At 37.0% G+C, this 15,939-nt stretch overlaps 1 protein-coding gene across 1 annotated transcript in view; it reads right to left on the reverse strand.

Moving 5' to 3' along the window:
* Positions 1-258: 258 nt before the first annotated feature.
* LOC127692777 (solute carrier organic anion transporter family member 6C1-like) overlaps positions 259-15,939 on the reverse strand; it is a 111,904-nt gene continuing 96,223 nt past the window's right edge. The window contains exons 11-13 of the mRNA XM_052193374.1: positions 15,481-15,545; positions 6,729-6,866; positions 259-425 (exon numbers count right to left, since the gene is read on the reverse strand). Coding sequence (XP_052049334.1) covers positions 259-425; positions 6,729-6,866; positions 15,481-15,545 — 370 coding nt within the window. The remainder of the gene's footprint in view (positions 426-6,728; positions 6,867-15,480; positions 15,546-15,939) is intronic.

The raw sequence follows: 15,939 nt of genomic DNA on the forward strand, positions 1-15,939 counted from the left end.
AAAAGCCTGTTTATTTCTAGAAAGAGATAGGAAGGGGTAGCATCTGGAGGTGAGGGGATATGGGAGACCAGGGAAAGGTAGAGGAAATGCAAAATAATCAGAATATATTTTATGAGGAAAAGAAAAATATCTATAATATTGATTGTTTTAGATGTTAGGAAAACTGTACATTTCATAATATCTTCAGCATTTTAAAATTATCAATGTGATATTCCATTGAGGAAGGGAAAGCAAACAATCCTTACCCAATGAAATCAGTTAGAAATTAATCATCTTCTTTTCTTTATTTTTTGCTTTTTTATCCTTCACAGGTTTAGCCAGTCTCACAGATGTAGCCAGAGTTTTAGCGTTTTCTTCTACCATGTAATCATGTCTGCAGATCGCGTAAAGACAAAAAATGCCTGTGGCTATTTGCGTGCTAATCCCTGAAATTAAGACAATATAAATAGTACAAGTATAACTATATCATATTTAGCAAGTTTTTCAAATAAAAAATGCCATTTACCCAGATAAAACATATAGTTTACTTCTGAAGGTATTAATTTCCCATTGACAAAAAATTATAATTTTATGGTAAATTATGTATTTTAAAATGATACCAAGTTTTTCATACTTCTCAGATAGCTTCCACAAAGTGATGTTCCCTGAATTCATCAACTTAATTTGCAAGTACATAAATTATATTTTCAAAATTTAATTATCAATAAGAACTGAAACTTACTTTAAGTTTTATGTAGCTTAATTGATTGAAATATTGATCACACATAAATACTAATAATTGTTTTATAGATTTAGTTTTGTCTCAAATTTCTTAAAATTACAAATATTACATAAAAATAATTAAACTTTATAAGTGAAACACCCTACTAGAGTTTGAAAGTTGTAGAAAATAAAACCAGTTATCTAATACAGCCACTTCAAACAAGAAACATTAATAAGTCTTTTCCATTTATGGAATATGGCATCTGTTTTAAGGAATAGCATCTCAAAGACATAGTTACCTGTGATAGAAAAGTATTGTTACCATGAAAATTGTAAGTAGTAAATAACTGTAATGTGCATTTGGAAGCACAAAGTTTGAGAAGAGAATTAGAAATTACTTAAAAAAAAAAATAAATAAAAAAAAACAACCCAGTACCTCTTCCAAGAAAAGTGGAATGTTAGGAAAAAAATCTGATGACAACGGAAAAAAATCTAGACAATACACTAAAATTCCCATGTTTAATAACTAAAGAAATAAGGAATTAACATCCAAAGGAAGGGAGAACTTCATGACAGTGACATGGAGTACATTTTCCCCCAGCAGATGGGAGCAACAGGTGGAAAACCACACTTTGACCCAAGAAGGATCTGTGAGAGAATGCAGCATTCTGTTGTAGTCTTTTGTAAGACTAATCTGGAATGATTGCACACAACAAACTCCAAAGAAATGCCAAGAGATGTGCTTAATATTTAAGGGCAATGTTCACACAACCAAACAGTAATGATATGCAGTGAGCAGTACTGGCTGGTTTTATTCAGAATTTTAGACCAGAAAAGACTAGGAAACTTTACAGCCTGGTCAGGAAGGAGCAAGACCATGTTTGGAAGAACAAAACCTAAGTGTAACCCAGTCAGCACTCACTAATGAAATTAGTGTGACCCTGCAAGAGTGGACAGTTGAGGATCAGAACCATGAAGAAAGGCCTACAGAGCATTCCAGACCAGAAATGGACTTGCTGCTCAGAGAGCTTCCTCTCCTTGCTGCCAAGTGAGTGCCACAGAAATAGCCATGGCTCAGCCTTCAGTTCACAACTCACACTGACAGCAGATCGTACTAAATGGTCCTAGTTGTCCAGGGAAGCAAAATGCAAGTGCTGTGGGGTCCTGACAGCTTCAACAAATTCTCACAAGAAGTCCCGAAGACAAGACTGACATGTGCTACAAGGTTTGAGCCTATAGAGTATAGACTTAATGGGGCTATGAGAAGTTGAGCTTCGGAAGTGGACCTGCTTAGGAGACAATAGACAAGCAGAGCAGTAAAAAAAAAATTTCTACTGCTTCAGATAAAGTTGTAGATAATTTGCAAAGCCAGAGCAAAATAAAAACTCTAGGTCATAAAGGATTATTAACATCACAGGGCAAAGGTCGCCTGAAAGTAGACCCTTCGTTACAATTTTTACAAGATACAGCTTCAACAAATTTTCATAGGAATTGAGAGGTTTGAAACTTTAAGACTCTGTCTTCTCTGCTGGATTTCAACTTTTGATCTGGCTTCAGTACTCCTTTCCACTTCCTGACATCTTCCTTTGGATTACTGTTGATTATCCTGTGTTTGTCACACTCTGAAATTGTATACATGTACCTTTTTTTCCCCCTTTGGTTTTTTGAAACGGGGTTTCTCTGTGTAGCACTGGCTATCCTAGAACTCTGTAGACCAGGCTGGCCTCATACTCAGAAATCCACCTGCATCTGCCTCCCTAGTTCTGGGATTAAAGGTGTTCCCCACCACTGCCTGGTGACATGTAACTTTTCAAAATATTAGTTTATATATGAAAGTGCTTTCTGTTTTACAGTTAAACTCCTGGATTTAAATCTTTGCAGTGATGTTGCAGGGTCCTAACCACTATGAGGATGGGGTTATTATATTTTATATTAGGAAAAGATCAGAGATCTTCAAAGCCATGGACGGATTGTTATAGATTTGATATTCATGCATTGGAAGCTTGATTGTATTGTGTTAAGACACTGGTGATGATTCTTATAAGATGTAGGGCACCATGGGAGACTCAGAGAACATGAAAAATATAGATTTTACGAGTCATTGTCCTCTATTTTTTCTCATGGTAGCAATATCCCTAAGCTCTGGATTTTGTTGGTTCCTGTTTTAAAATGTGGTAGTTCTCAGACAGGTCCCAGACATCATGTTGAGGACTATGATCTGATAGTACAGCAAAAGGTCTTTTGAGAATTATAATCCTATTTGTAATTTGAAACTCCCAGCCTATGGACTATATAAACTTTATTATAACATACCAAGATTTAACTAATTTTTAGAGCAATTGAAAATGTAATAGTAATACACATAATATCTATAAGATTTATCCATATTTTCAAGAGACATTTTTTCCTTCTTTTCAGATAAGAATAGTATCTGCCATGCAATGTCATATGGTCATCATCCATTCATCAGTTGGTGAGAATACCGTGCATTCTTTTTGACATTTCTAGATGATGACCAAAAACACCTATAACTTTTCTTCAGTATCTTATATTCTCTTTGCTTTGTGTTTCCTTGACTGGTTAATATAAAATGGTTTGACTTCTGACTAACCAGGTCATTTTTATGCCTGTGTGAGCCAGCCACTGAAATTATACTTTACTACCTCAGCCCCTGTGTTGCTAGCTTCATATTTCTAATTTGTTCTCATTCTCTATTTTTAAATTTTTGCTGAATTTATTTTTCATACTTTCTTTTCTGATTGCATTCTCTTGTTTATGTCTATACAATAGAAATATTCCAGTGGAGTATATACCAATGTATACACAGCATTAACTACACTCATTAACACAAACATGCCTTGCATATAATATTAATTTCTGTTTCAACATGCTGATATCAATTCCATTAAATCACATTCACTGTTCACGTCTTTTATGCACACATATTTTATCAAGTGTAAGAATTCATCTTGTATGGGGTCCACCATTCATGAACTTTTAGATAAAATATCTGAATTAGCATAATTTTCTTTTTCTTTCTTAACAGATGTGTCGTTAGTTTGATCCAATTGTTTTCATGAAGCTCTTATGTTTATTTTTAATTTTATTTAAAAGAAGCATTCAATGATACTTCTCAACAATACTTGGACATCAAGTCTCTCATACATTTTAAGGATTTTCAATAAGTTAATATGGTATAATATACATCTTGTCTTACCCAAAATGATGAAACTTTCTAGTTTAGTCTTCAGAGAGTTAATAGTGCTTTGATGATATTATATACATCTTGCCTTAGTTTGTATTTTATTTTTGTGAAAAGAAACTATGACCATGGCAACTCTTCTAATGGAAAACATTTAATTTGTTCTGGATTATATTTTCAGATATATCAGTCCGCGATTAACATGGTGGGAAGCATGGCAGCATGCAGGCAGAAATGGTTGTAAAGATGGAGCTTAGCATTGTGCATCTTGATCCACAGGCAGAAGAAAGAAACTCTGTGCCACATTGGACATAGCTGGAACACAGACAACCTTAAAGCCCACCTCCATAGTGAAACATAGCAAGGCCACAATTACTCAACAAGGCCATACCTCCTAATAATGTCACTTCCTATGGGTCAAGCCTTCAAACACATGGGTCTATGGGGACCATACCATTGCATTTAAATTCCTGGCCCCAGTAGGTTTGTAATTGTATAATGATGCAAAATATGTTTAGTCCATTTTCTTATGTCTCTATAGTTTATCATAGTCTCAACACTATTTAAAATTCTAAGTTCCAAGTGTCTTCTGAGATGCATGCAATCTCTTAACAGTAATCCGTTGTAACATGAAAATCAAAAGGCAGATTACATACTACCAACATGGCACAGGTTATACATTACTGTCCCAAAATGTAAATCAAAAACCAAACAAATAAAGCCCAGATTGCCAAACTCTGACCTCTGCATCTCTTTGTCTGATGTCAAAGTGCTATTCAAATCTCCATCTCCTTTCATCTTTATTGATTTCAACAAACATCTCTCTGTTGGGCTGATTTCATTCCCCATGTTTATCTCTCTTTGAAGGTATCCAATGGATCTGGCATCTCCAACATTTTGGGTTCTCCATGCAGGAGACCTTGTTAACACAGTCCTTGTGTTAACAACTTTTCTTAGTCACAGAGAAAGATTTCATAACCTCTTTCTTTTATTCTTCTCAGCACAGAATCACATGTCCAAAGATACAAAGTTTTGCTGTTGGCTGAAGTTGCAACATGGCCCTGTCATTCAATTCTGTCTTCACCAGCTTTCTGTGTTTGATGACTTCCTTCATTGCCTAAACTCAACTGGCCTGGAACTCCAGCTGCAGTCTAGGCTGACTATGAACTCACATCTCTGCATGCCTTTGTCCTCTGAGTGCTAGGATTAAAGGCATGCACCTCTATACCTAGATTTAAGCTGTCCTTTAATACCTTTTTACAGGATGGAAGTTTACCTTGGTAGGATCTTGTTCTCATGTCATATATCCCTTCATTCCAGTTAATGCCTTTAATATGTTTATCTGCTTGAACATGGGATGCAGCTCCATTGCACTCCCTAGTGACCATTTTCTCCTTGAAAGGTATGTTTTGTATTTTTCTTGTTCCTTTTCATCAAACTAAGATGTTTTGGAGATTTTGTTTGCCAATGAAATTAAACCTCTTCACTTTAGCCTCAGGAACATTTAAGACAAGAGCAGCCACAATCTGTACCCTAATTTCACAAGAATAATCTCTAAGTGGCATATTAAAATTCTTCTCTTCTGAAACTTCTTGAACCCAGCACCCACAGTTCAAATCACTCTCAGCAACACTCTCTTCTGTGTTCTTAGTTGTATGGCCCATTATTCACAGTTAAAACACATTCCACTGCTTTCCTAACTCAGGCTCAAGTCCACATTCCTCCAGATCACATCATGTTCAGGCCTGTCATAGCAATACTCCATTCCCTGGTACCAACTTCTATCTTAGGATGCTACTGCTGAGAAGAGACACCATAATAACTCTTTATTTTTTAGTTTTTATTTATTTATTTATTTATTTATTTATTTATTTATTTATTTATTTATTTATTTTTGGATTTGGTTTTTTTGAGACATGGTTTCTCTGAGTGGTCCTGGCTGTCCTGCAACTCACTCTGTAGACCAGGCTGGCCTTGAACTCAGAAATCCACCTGCCTCTGCCTCCCAAAGTGCTGGGATTACAGGCATGCGCCACCACCACCTGGCTTATAATAACTCTTTTAAAAGAAAACACTTAACTGGGTCTGGGCTATGCTATCAGAGGCTTAGTCCATTACTGAGATGGTGGGAAGCTTGCTGAAGTGTAGGCAGACACAGTGATTGAAAAGAAATTGTGAGTTCTACATCTTGATCTGCAGGTTGCAAGTGACTATATGCCACACTGGGCATACATAGATTGAGCAAAGGAGTACTTAAGCTCAACTCCACAGTTGCATACCCTCTTTGAAAGGTCCACCCCTACTTTAAAAGGACACACCTCCTAGCAGTGTCATTTCCTATGGACCAAGCATTCAAACAGATGTGTGTTTGTAGGGGAGTTATACCTATTCAAGCCACTGAAAAACTGTAATAGTTTTATTCAAATGTATCTAATATTTAACATCATTACTCTCAAAAAACTCATAGGGAAAATAAATAAACATACAAATTAGCAAATACACTGAATTTATAATGATTTTCACACTTTTTTCCTTTTTATTAGATATATTCTTTATTTAAATTTCAAATGTTGTCTCCTTTTCTGGTTCTTCCCCCATAACCCCCTAACCCATCCCTCCTCAGTCTGCTCATCAATTCGCCCACTCCAGCTTTGCTGTCTTGACATTCCCTTATACTGGGGCATCGAGCCTTGTCAGGACCAAGAGCCTCTCATCTCCTTGATGTCCTTTACTTATCAAAGTTCTAATTCATAGATATTGCCTTGGTATAAGTAATTGAAATTTTTTAAAACAACTTTAAGTTTATGCAATTCATATCACTTACATGTTCCCATAAATGTGTAGACCAATTTTTCCTTATGATAGATCCAACAACGTACTTTTCTTCCACATTCATTAATGTCCCAGAAAGTACAACATAAACTTGATACTGTTTGGAAAAATAGTGGTGAAGGGACAAATCCTATAAAAAAGTCAATGATTAGAAGTAGTTCATAATAAAACAGAATAAGTATAATTTCTTCTCAACAAACATGCACTTGCACACACACACACACACACACACACACACACCTGATGCTTGCATATACACCAATGTTAGTCATTTGTCATGATTTTAGAATTCTGTTCATGCTATTGTTTACAAGATATCATAAAGTAGGTTTTTGCATTTTCAGGGAATATTTATCAGGCATATTTACAACAAAGAAACTGTACTACATGATTTTTTGACTCTCACTATCTTTAACGATAGATAACTATGAGCCTTTTTTTGTTACTTTTTTATTAGATATATTCTTTATTTACATTTCAAATGATTTCCCCTTTCCTGGTTTCCCCCTCTCCAAAAGTACCATAAGCCCTCTCGCCTCCCCCTGTTCTCCAATCAACCCCTTCCCACTTTCCTGTCCTGGTAATCCCCTACACTGCTTCATCAAGCCTTTCCAGGACCAGGGACCTCTCCCTCCTTCTTCTTGGGCATCATTTGATATGTGAATTGTGTTTTAGGTGTTCCAAGCTTCTGGGCTAATATCCACTTATCAGTGAGTGCATACCATGTGTGTTCTTTTGTGATTGGGTTACCTTACTTAAGATATTTTCCAGTTCCACCCATTTGCCTAAGAATTTCAGGAATTCATTGTTTTTAATAGCTGAGTAACTGTGAGTCTCTTAATGACCAAAAGTGACTTCATACTATTATCTGATTGCATTCTCTTGTCTATGTCTCTTGAGAACGCTTTTCTTATTCCTGAAAAATACATTCCAAGTATCTCCAGTGGATGTTTGAAACTGTATGTGGCACCAACTTGTTTATACATGCATAAACACAAACACACTCCCACAGTCCAACACATACTTGTGGTGTGTGTGTGTGTGTGTGTGTGTGTGTGTGCATTCAATGTAGTTCAATGTGTTGCTATCACTTAAATCACATTTTTATTAGACATTTTCTTTCTTTGCATTTCAAATGTTATCTCCTTTCCTTGTTTCTCCACTGAAACCCCCTATCCCATCCCCCACTCTCTGTTCTCTCCTGCTTCTCTGTCCTGGCATTCCCCTACCCTGGGGCAATGAGCTGTCACAGGACCAAGGTCCTCAACTCCCATTGATGTCTAACAAGGCTATTCTCTGCTACATATGCAGCTGGAGCCATGGGTCCCTTCATGTGGAGTCTTTGGTTGGTGGCAAAACACATTTCTATTCGTATCTTTGATTTTAATTTAGCTTAAAATCTAGTGAGATCATACATATTTTATTGTTCTTTGGACTCATCCTCTATTCCTTCCCATTCATCTCATTCCCATTCTTTTAAAACCACAACACCCAGTATTCCTCTCTGTGGTTTCATGTCACATGAGTTTGATCATTCTTGTTTATATACTTTTACTCACGCTGCAAGATCAGTGTTGTGCATGTAACTTCTTTATGAAGACTTCATTTGCTCTAAGGCTTCCCTGGACCTTCTTTTGCTGCTCCATTATTCCACTCCCTGCCCAAACCCCTCTGTTCCCTACATTCTCCCTCTCTACTTTCATCTCACCTATTTCTGTCATCTCTTCTCCCCAAATGCATCCTATCAAGCAACGAGCCATTTCTAGTTTCAACATGGACTTTGGGTTAAGTCTACAAATGATCAGAAGCTAGATTCCATATATGACTAGAGACAGTTAGAATTATATTGTTGGACATGAGTTACCTCACTCAATATAATTCCTTTTGGTTATATCCATTTTCTTGCAAATTTCTTTTTTTTAATATTTTTATTTTTTATATTCTTTGTTTACATTCCAAATAATTTCCTCTTTCCTGGATCCCCCCTCCCCATATGTCCCATAAAACTTCTCTCCATCCATTCTCCAATCACCTCTCTCCTTTTTTTCTCTGTCCTTATATTCCCCTCCAATGCTAGATCAATCCTTTCCAGGATCAGGACCTTCTCCATACTTCTTCATGGGAGTCATTTGTTAGGCAATTTGTGCCTTGGGTATTCAGGGCTTCTGGGCTAATTAATATCCACTTATAAGAGATTGCATTCCATGTGTATTCTTTTGTGACTGGGTTACCTCACTTAGGATGATATTTTCTATATCAAACCATTTGCCTAAAAATTTTGTGAATTCATTGTTTCTAATTGCTAAGTAGTTTTCCATTGTATAAATATACCATATTTTCTGTATCCATTCCTCCTTTGAGGGACATATAGGTTCTTTCCAGCTTCTGGCTATTATAAATAAGGCTGCTATGAACATAATGGAGCATGTGTCTTTATTGCATGCCGGGGAATACTTTGAGTATATGCCCAGGAAAGGTATAGCAGGGTCCTCCAGAAGTGTCATGTCCAGTTTTCTGAGGAAGCGCCAGACTGATTTCCAAAGTAGTTGCAACATCTTACAGCCCCACCAGCAGCAGAGGAGTGTTCCTCTTTCTCCACATCTCCTGAGTTTTTGACCTTAGCCATTGTGACTGGTGTAAGGTGAAATCTCAGGATTGTTTTGATTTGCATTTCCCTAATGACTAAAGATGTTGAGCACTTTTTAAGGTGCCTCTCGGCCATCCGAATTTCTTCAGGTGAAAATTCTTTGTTTAGATCTGTACCACATTTTTTAATAGTGTTATTTGGTTCCTTGGGGTCTAACTTCTTGAGTTCTTTGTATATATTGGATATTAGCCCTCTATCACATGTAGGGTTGGTGAATATCCTTTCCCAATATGATGGTTGCCGTTTTGTTCTTTTAACAGTGTCCTTTACCTTACAGAAACTTTGTAATTTTATGAGGTCCCATTTGTCAATTCTTGATCTTAGAGCATAAGCTTTTGGTGATCTGTTCAGGAACTTTTCCCCAGTGCCCATGTCCTCTAGGGTCTTCCCCAGTTTCTTTTCTATTAGTTTCAGTGTGTCTGGTTTTACATGGAGGTCCTTGATCAATTTGGAGTAAAGTTTAGTCCATGGATATAAGAATGGATCAATTTGCATTCTTCTGCATGCTAACCTCCAATTGAACCAGCACCATTTGTTGAAAAGGCTATCTTTTTTCCACTGGATGTTTTTGGTACCTTTGTCGAAGATCAAGTGACCATAGGTGTGTGGGTTCATTTCTGGATCTTCAATTCTATTCCATTGATCCACTTGTCTGTCACTGTGCCAATACCATGCAGTTTTTAATACTATTGCTCTGTAGTATTGCTTGAAGTCAGGGATACTGATTCTCCCGGAATTTCTTTTGTTGTTGAGAATAGTTTTAGCTATCCTGGGTTTTTTGTTATTCCAGATGAATTTGAGAATTGCTTTTTCTAACTCTGTGAAGAACTGAGTTGGCATTTTGATGGGGATTGCATTGAATCTGTAGATTGCTTTTGACAAGATGGCCATTTTAACTATATTAATCCTGCCGATCCACGAGCATGGCAGATTTTTCCATTTTCTGAAGTCTTCTTTGATTTCCTTCTTCAGAGACCTGAAGTTCTTGTCATATAGATCTTTCACTTGTTTGGTTAGAGTCACACCAAGATACTTTACATTGTTTGTGGCTATTGTGAAGGGTGTCACTTCCCTAACTTCTTTCTCAGCCTGCTTATCCTTTGAGTATAGGAAGGCAACTGATTTGCTTGAGTTGATTTTATAACCAGCCACTTTGCTGAAGTTGTTTATCAGCTGTAGGAGTTCTCTGGTGGAGGTTTTCGGGTCACTTAAGTAGACTATCATTTCATCTGCAAATAGTGATAATTTGACTTCTTCCTTTCCAGTTTGTATCCCCTTGACCTTCTTATGTTGTCTAATTGCTCTAGCTAGAACTTCAAGTACTATATTGAAAAGATATGGAGAGAGAGGACAGCCTTGTCTAGTCCCTGATTTTAGTGGGAGTGCTTCAAATTTCTCTCCATTTTGTTTGATGTTGGCTACCAGTTTGCTGTATATTGCTTTAACGACATTTAGGTATGGGCCTTGAATTCCTGTTCTTTCCAAGACTTTTTAGCATGAAAGGATGCTGAATTTTGTCAAATGCTTTTTCTGGTTTTTTTTCTTTGAGTTTGTTTATGTGGTGGATAGCATTGATGGATTTCCTTATATTGAACGATTCCTGCATCCCTGGGATGAAGCCTACTTGATCATGGTGGATGATCATTTTGATGTGTTCTTGGATTTGGTTGGCAAGAATTTTATTAAGTATTTTTGCATCAATATTCATAAGAGAAATTGGCCTGAAGTTCTCTTTCTTTGTTGGATCTTTGTGTGCTTTTGGTAACAGTGTAATTGTGGCTTCATAGAACGTGTTATGTAGAGTTCCTTCTGTTTCTATTTTGTGGAATAGTTTGAAGAGTATTGGTGTTAGGTCTTCTATGAAGGTCTGATAGAATTCTGCACTGAAGCCATCTGGTCCGGTGCTTTTTTTGGTTGGGAGACTTTCTATGACACTTTTTATTTCTTCAGGTGTTATGGGACTGTTTAGTTGATCTATTTGATCCTGATTTAGTTTTGGTGTCTGATATCTGTCTAGGAAACTGTCCATTTCCTCCAGATTCTCCAGTTGTGTTGTGTATAGGCTTTTGTAGTAGGATCTAATGATTTTTTGAATTTCCTCAGTTTCTGTTGTTATATCTCCCTTTTCATTTCTAAGTTTGTTAATCTGTATACTGTCTCTGTGCCCTTTGGTTAGTCTGACTAAGGGTTTATCTATCTTGTTGATTTTCTCAAAGAACCAGCTCCTGGATTTGCTGATTCTTCGTATGGTTCTCTTTGTTTCTACTTGATTGATTTCAGCCCTGAGTTTGATGATTTCCTGCCTTCTATTCCTCCTAGGTGAAATAGCTTCTTTTTGTTCCAGGGCTTTCAGGTGTGTCATTAAGCTGTTAGTGTATGCTCTCTCCATTTTCTTTTTGGAGGCAATCAGGGCTATGAGTTTTTCTCTTAGTACTGCTTTCATTTTGTCCCATAGATTTGGGTATGTTGTGTGCCTTCATTTTCATTAAGTTCTAAAAAGTCTTTAATTTCTTTCTTTATTTCTTCCTTGACAAAGGTATCATTGAGTAGAATATTGTTCAGTTTTCACATGTGTGTGGGTTTTCTGTTGTTTTTTTTTTGTTGCTATTGAACACCACTTTTACTCCATAGTGATCTGATAGGAGGCATGGGATTATTTCAATCTTCTTATATTTTTTGAGGTCTGTCTTGTGACCAATTATATGGTCGATTTTGGAGAAGGTACCATGAGGTGCTGAGAAAAAGGTATATTCTTTTGCTTTAGAATAGAATGTTCTATATATATATCTGTTAATTCTAATTCATCCAAAGCTTCATTTAGTTTCATTGTGTCCCTGTTCAGTTTCTGTTTTCCTGATCAGTCCATTGAGGAAAGTGCAGTGTTGAAGTCACCCACAATTATTGTGTTAGGTACAATGTGTGCTTTGAGCTTTAATAAAGTTTCTTTTATGAATGAGGGTGCCCTTGCATTTGGAGCATAGATGTTCAGGATTGAGAGTTCTTCTTGTTGTATTTTTCCTTTGACCAGCAAGAAGTGTCCCTCAGAATATCTTTTGATGACTTTGGGTTGAAAGTCAATTTTATCTGATAATTAGAATGGCTACTCCAGCTTGTTTCCTGAGACCATTTGCTTGTGAAATTGTCTTCCAGCCTTTTACTCTAAGGTAGTGTTTGTCTTTGACCCTGAGGTGTGTTAAGGAATAGTGATTGCTACTTCCTGTCATTTTTGATGTTATTTTTTAAATTTGATTGGTTAACTTCTTTTGGGTTTGATGAGAGAAGGTCACTATCTTGCTTTTTCCAGGGTGAAGTTTCCCTCCTTGTATTGGTGTTTTCCTCCTATTATCTTTTGTAGGGCTGGGTTTGTGGATAGATAGTGGGTAAACTTGGTTTTGTCATGGAATATCTTAGTTTCTCCATCTACAGTGATTGAGAGTTTTGCTGGATATAGTAGTTTTGGCTGGCATTTTTGTTATCTTAGAGTCTTCATGAGATCTGCCCAGGATCTTCTAGCCTTCATAGTCTCAGGTGAAAAGTCTGATGTGATTCTGATAGGTCTTCCTTTATATGTTACTTGGCCTTTTTCTCTTACTGCCTTTAATATTCTTTCTTTGTTTAGTACATTTGTTGTTTTGATTATTATGTGACGGGAAGTATTTCTGTTCTGGTCCAGTCTGTTTGGAGTTCTGTAGGCTTCTTGTATATTCACGGGCATCTCTCTCTTTAGGTTAGGGAAGTTTTCTTCCATAATTTTATTGAAGATATTTGCTGGCCCTTTAAGTTGTAAATCTTCACTCTCATCTATGCCTATAATCCTTAGGTTTGGTCTTCTCATTGTGTCCTGGATTTCCTGGATATTTTGGGTTACAAGCTTTTTGCATTTTTCATTTTCTTTAACTGTTGAGTCCATGGTTTCTATGTTATCTTCAGCATCTGAGGTTCTTTCTTCTATCTCTTGTATTCTGTTGTTGTATTTGCATCTATGTCCCCTGATTTCTTTCCAAGGCTTTCTATCTCCAAAGTTGTCTCCCATTGAGTTTTCTTAGTTGTTTCTACTTCTGATTTTAGGTCCTGGATCGTTTTGCTTAGCTCCTTCACTTGCTTGTTTGTGCTTTCCTGTAATTCTTTAAGAGATTTTTGTGTTTCCTCTTTCATGACCTCAGCCTGTTGACCAAAGTTCTCCTGTATTTCTTTAAGTGATTGTTGTGTTTCCTCCTTATTGGCTTTTGTATTCTCCTGAATTTCTTTCAATGATTTTTGTGTTTCCCTTATAAGGGCTTCTAACTTTTGATCCATTTTCTCCTGAATTTCCTTAAGTATGTCCTTCATGTGTTCCTGTACCAGCACCATGACCAGTGATTTTAAATCCAAATCTTTTTTTACTGGTGTGATGGTGTATCCAGGGCATGCTGTTAAAGGAGAATTGGGTTCAGATGCTGCCATACTGCCTTGATTTCTGTTAGTGACGTTCCTGCGTTTGCCTTTTGCCATCTAGTTCTCACTGGTGTTAGTTGGTCTTGTCAATGCTGGACTCACCAGTGCAAGCTGCTTCTTCCCAGGTGGCCTCTGGTGCACTGCTGACCTCTTGCACTGCCTGGAGACAGGGTGCTGTGCCCCAGGCTGTTCAGATCCTGAAGCAGACACCTGAAGGTTCCCGCAGGGGCCTGCTGGACTCACCAGAGCACACTGACTCCTCCCAGCTGGCCTCCTGGATGCCCCTCTTGCCTCTTCCAGGACCTGGAGATGTGGTGTTGCAGCCCAGGCTGTTCTGGATTCCAAAGCGGAAATCTGAGGGCTCCCACCAGAGGCCTCAGGACTGGAACCTAGTTCTGTGCTGCTGGAGCAAGCTGTTCGTTTCCAGTCTGCTTCCGGGTTCACACCAGGTCTCTTGCACTTCCTGGAGACCGAGTGCTGTGGCCCAGGCTGTTCAGATCCCGAAGCAGACCCCTGAAGCCTCCTGCAGGGGCCTGCTGGACTCACCAGAGCACACTGTTCTTGAAAATTTCTTAATGCCACTTTTTTATTACTGGTAAACAATGTTATACTATGTATATGCATGCATTATCAGGGTTTATTTATCAGCTGTTGACCATCTAAGGTGCTTTGATTCCTAGCTGTAATGCAGTATAAAATCAATAAGCATGAATATGGTAGTATTATGTAATAAGATATTGATTTATTTGGTTATATGCCCAGGAATGGTATAACAGGTTCATGTGGCAAGAATTATTTCAGAGTTTGAACAGATATGTACTACATTTGTAAATAACACTCTTCTTGAACACATGAAGTATTAAGTGAAAATCTCAGTATCAAACACTATTTTTCTTTCTGTTAGTTATTGGTCAGGGAGGCTGTAGAGGCACTTGAAACAATATGGTCTAAGGCTATTGACAATAGTACCACCACCTCTAGATGATAAAAACCTGATTACTGAAGATACTACACATTTTGGTTACAAGACACAGAGAAAAGAACCCTGAAATATCTATGCTGACTAGTGTTCATAGAGTTGGGAGAGCTAAGCCATGTGATGGAGAAAAGTAGGGACTTATCCATGGCCAGACCAAAATGTTGCACAAAGCTTTCACGAAGATAGTGCCCATGGTATAATAGGCAAGATTGTTTATATGGGCAACAAACCCTTTTCTTATTGAACCAGAGAACTACTCTGCAGGAGGAAATTTATGAGTACTACTATAAATATGGTCAAAAAACTATGAGTAGGGAAAATATTTCAAAAGACAGATTTCTTATGGGAACCCACAAGCATGCAGCAAGTATTGCATTATCTTGAATATGTGGATGTTTTATAAAATCTATCAGTGTAATTTTTGTGTGAAAATGAAGACACTTCAGCTCCAAATGCAAGGCTTCACCTTACACAATATAATTGATGCCTATTTTGTTTAATTGGATGACTTTTATTTCACCTAATTTCTCTCTGTATTTACTTAGCTTCTAAATATTTCAGACAAATCTCATATTCAGTTTTGTATCACTTTACATTATTATTTATTGAAGTTTAAATATACATGAAAATTTACATATCAAAGCTGAACAATTCTATACATTGAATATAGCTCAAAACACATACCAATGAATTTCAAAAGTGTAAATGTCACACCCAGGCTTATTGAAGTCCAACTGGTAGGTACAGTTCTGAAAGCACATAGCAATGATATTACCTGTGAATGACACATGCTAGATTTATGTTTTTAAATTTATATGTTATACTTAATTTATACCACAAATATTTAGCTGGTTAAAAAAGTTCAATTTGGCCAATGAACATCGTGTATATCTATTTACCCATTATTTAACATGATTAAAATCTCAAACCTGTAAATTCTTTCCATGAGAGAGAACTTTATGGATTAAATCTGACCTTTTCTTGAAACAACTCAACTCTGTCTGGCTTTTACGTTTACTTTTCTCCCTTTTCCAAGCATGGTATTCTTTAGTGTCCATTTCAGCACTGTTAAGTCAACTCTGCATTTTCCCAGTTTGATGTTTCTGGTGGATTCTACACTCCATAAACTGTATCAGTAAGTCT

This window comes from Apodemus sylvaticus, chromosome 9, assembly GCF_947179515.1.
Source record: "Apodemus sylvaticus chromosome 9, mApoSyl1.1, whole genome shotgun sequence".
Taxonomy (NCBI): domain Eukaryota; kingdom Metazoa; phylum Chordata; class Mammalia; order Rodentia; family Muridae; genus Apodemus; species Apodemus sylvaticus.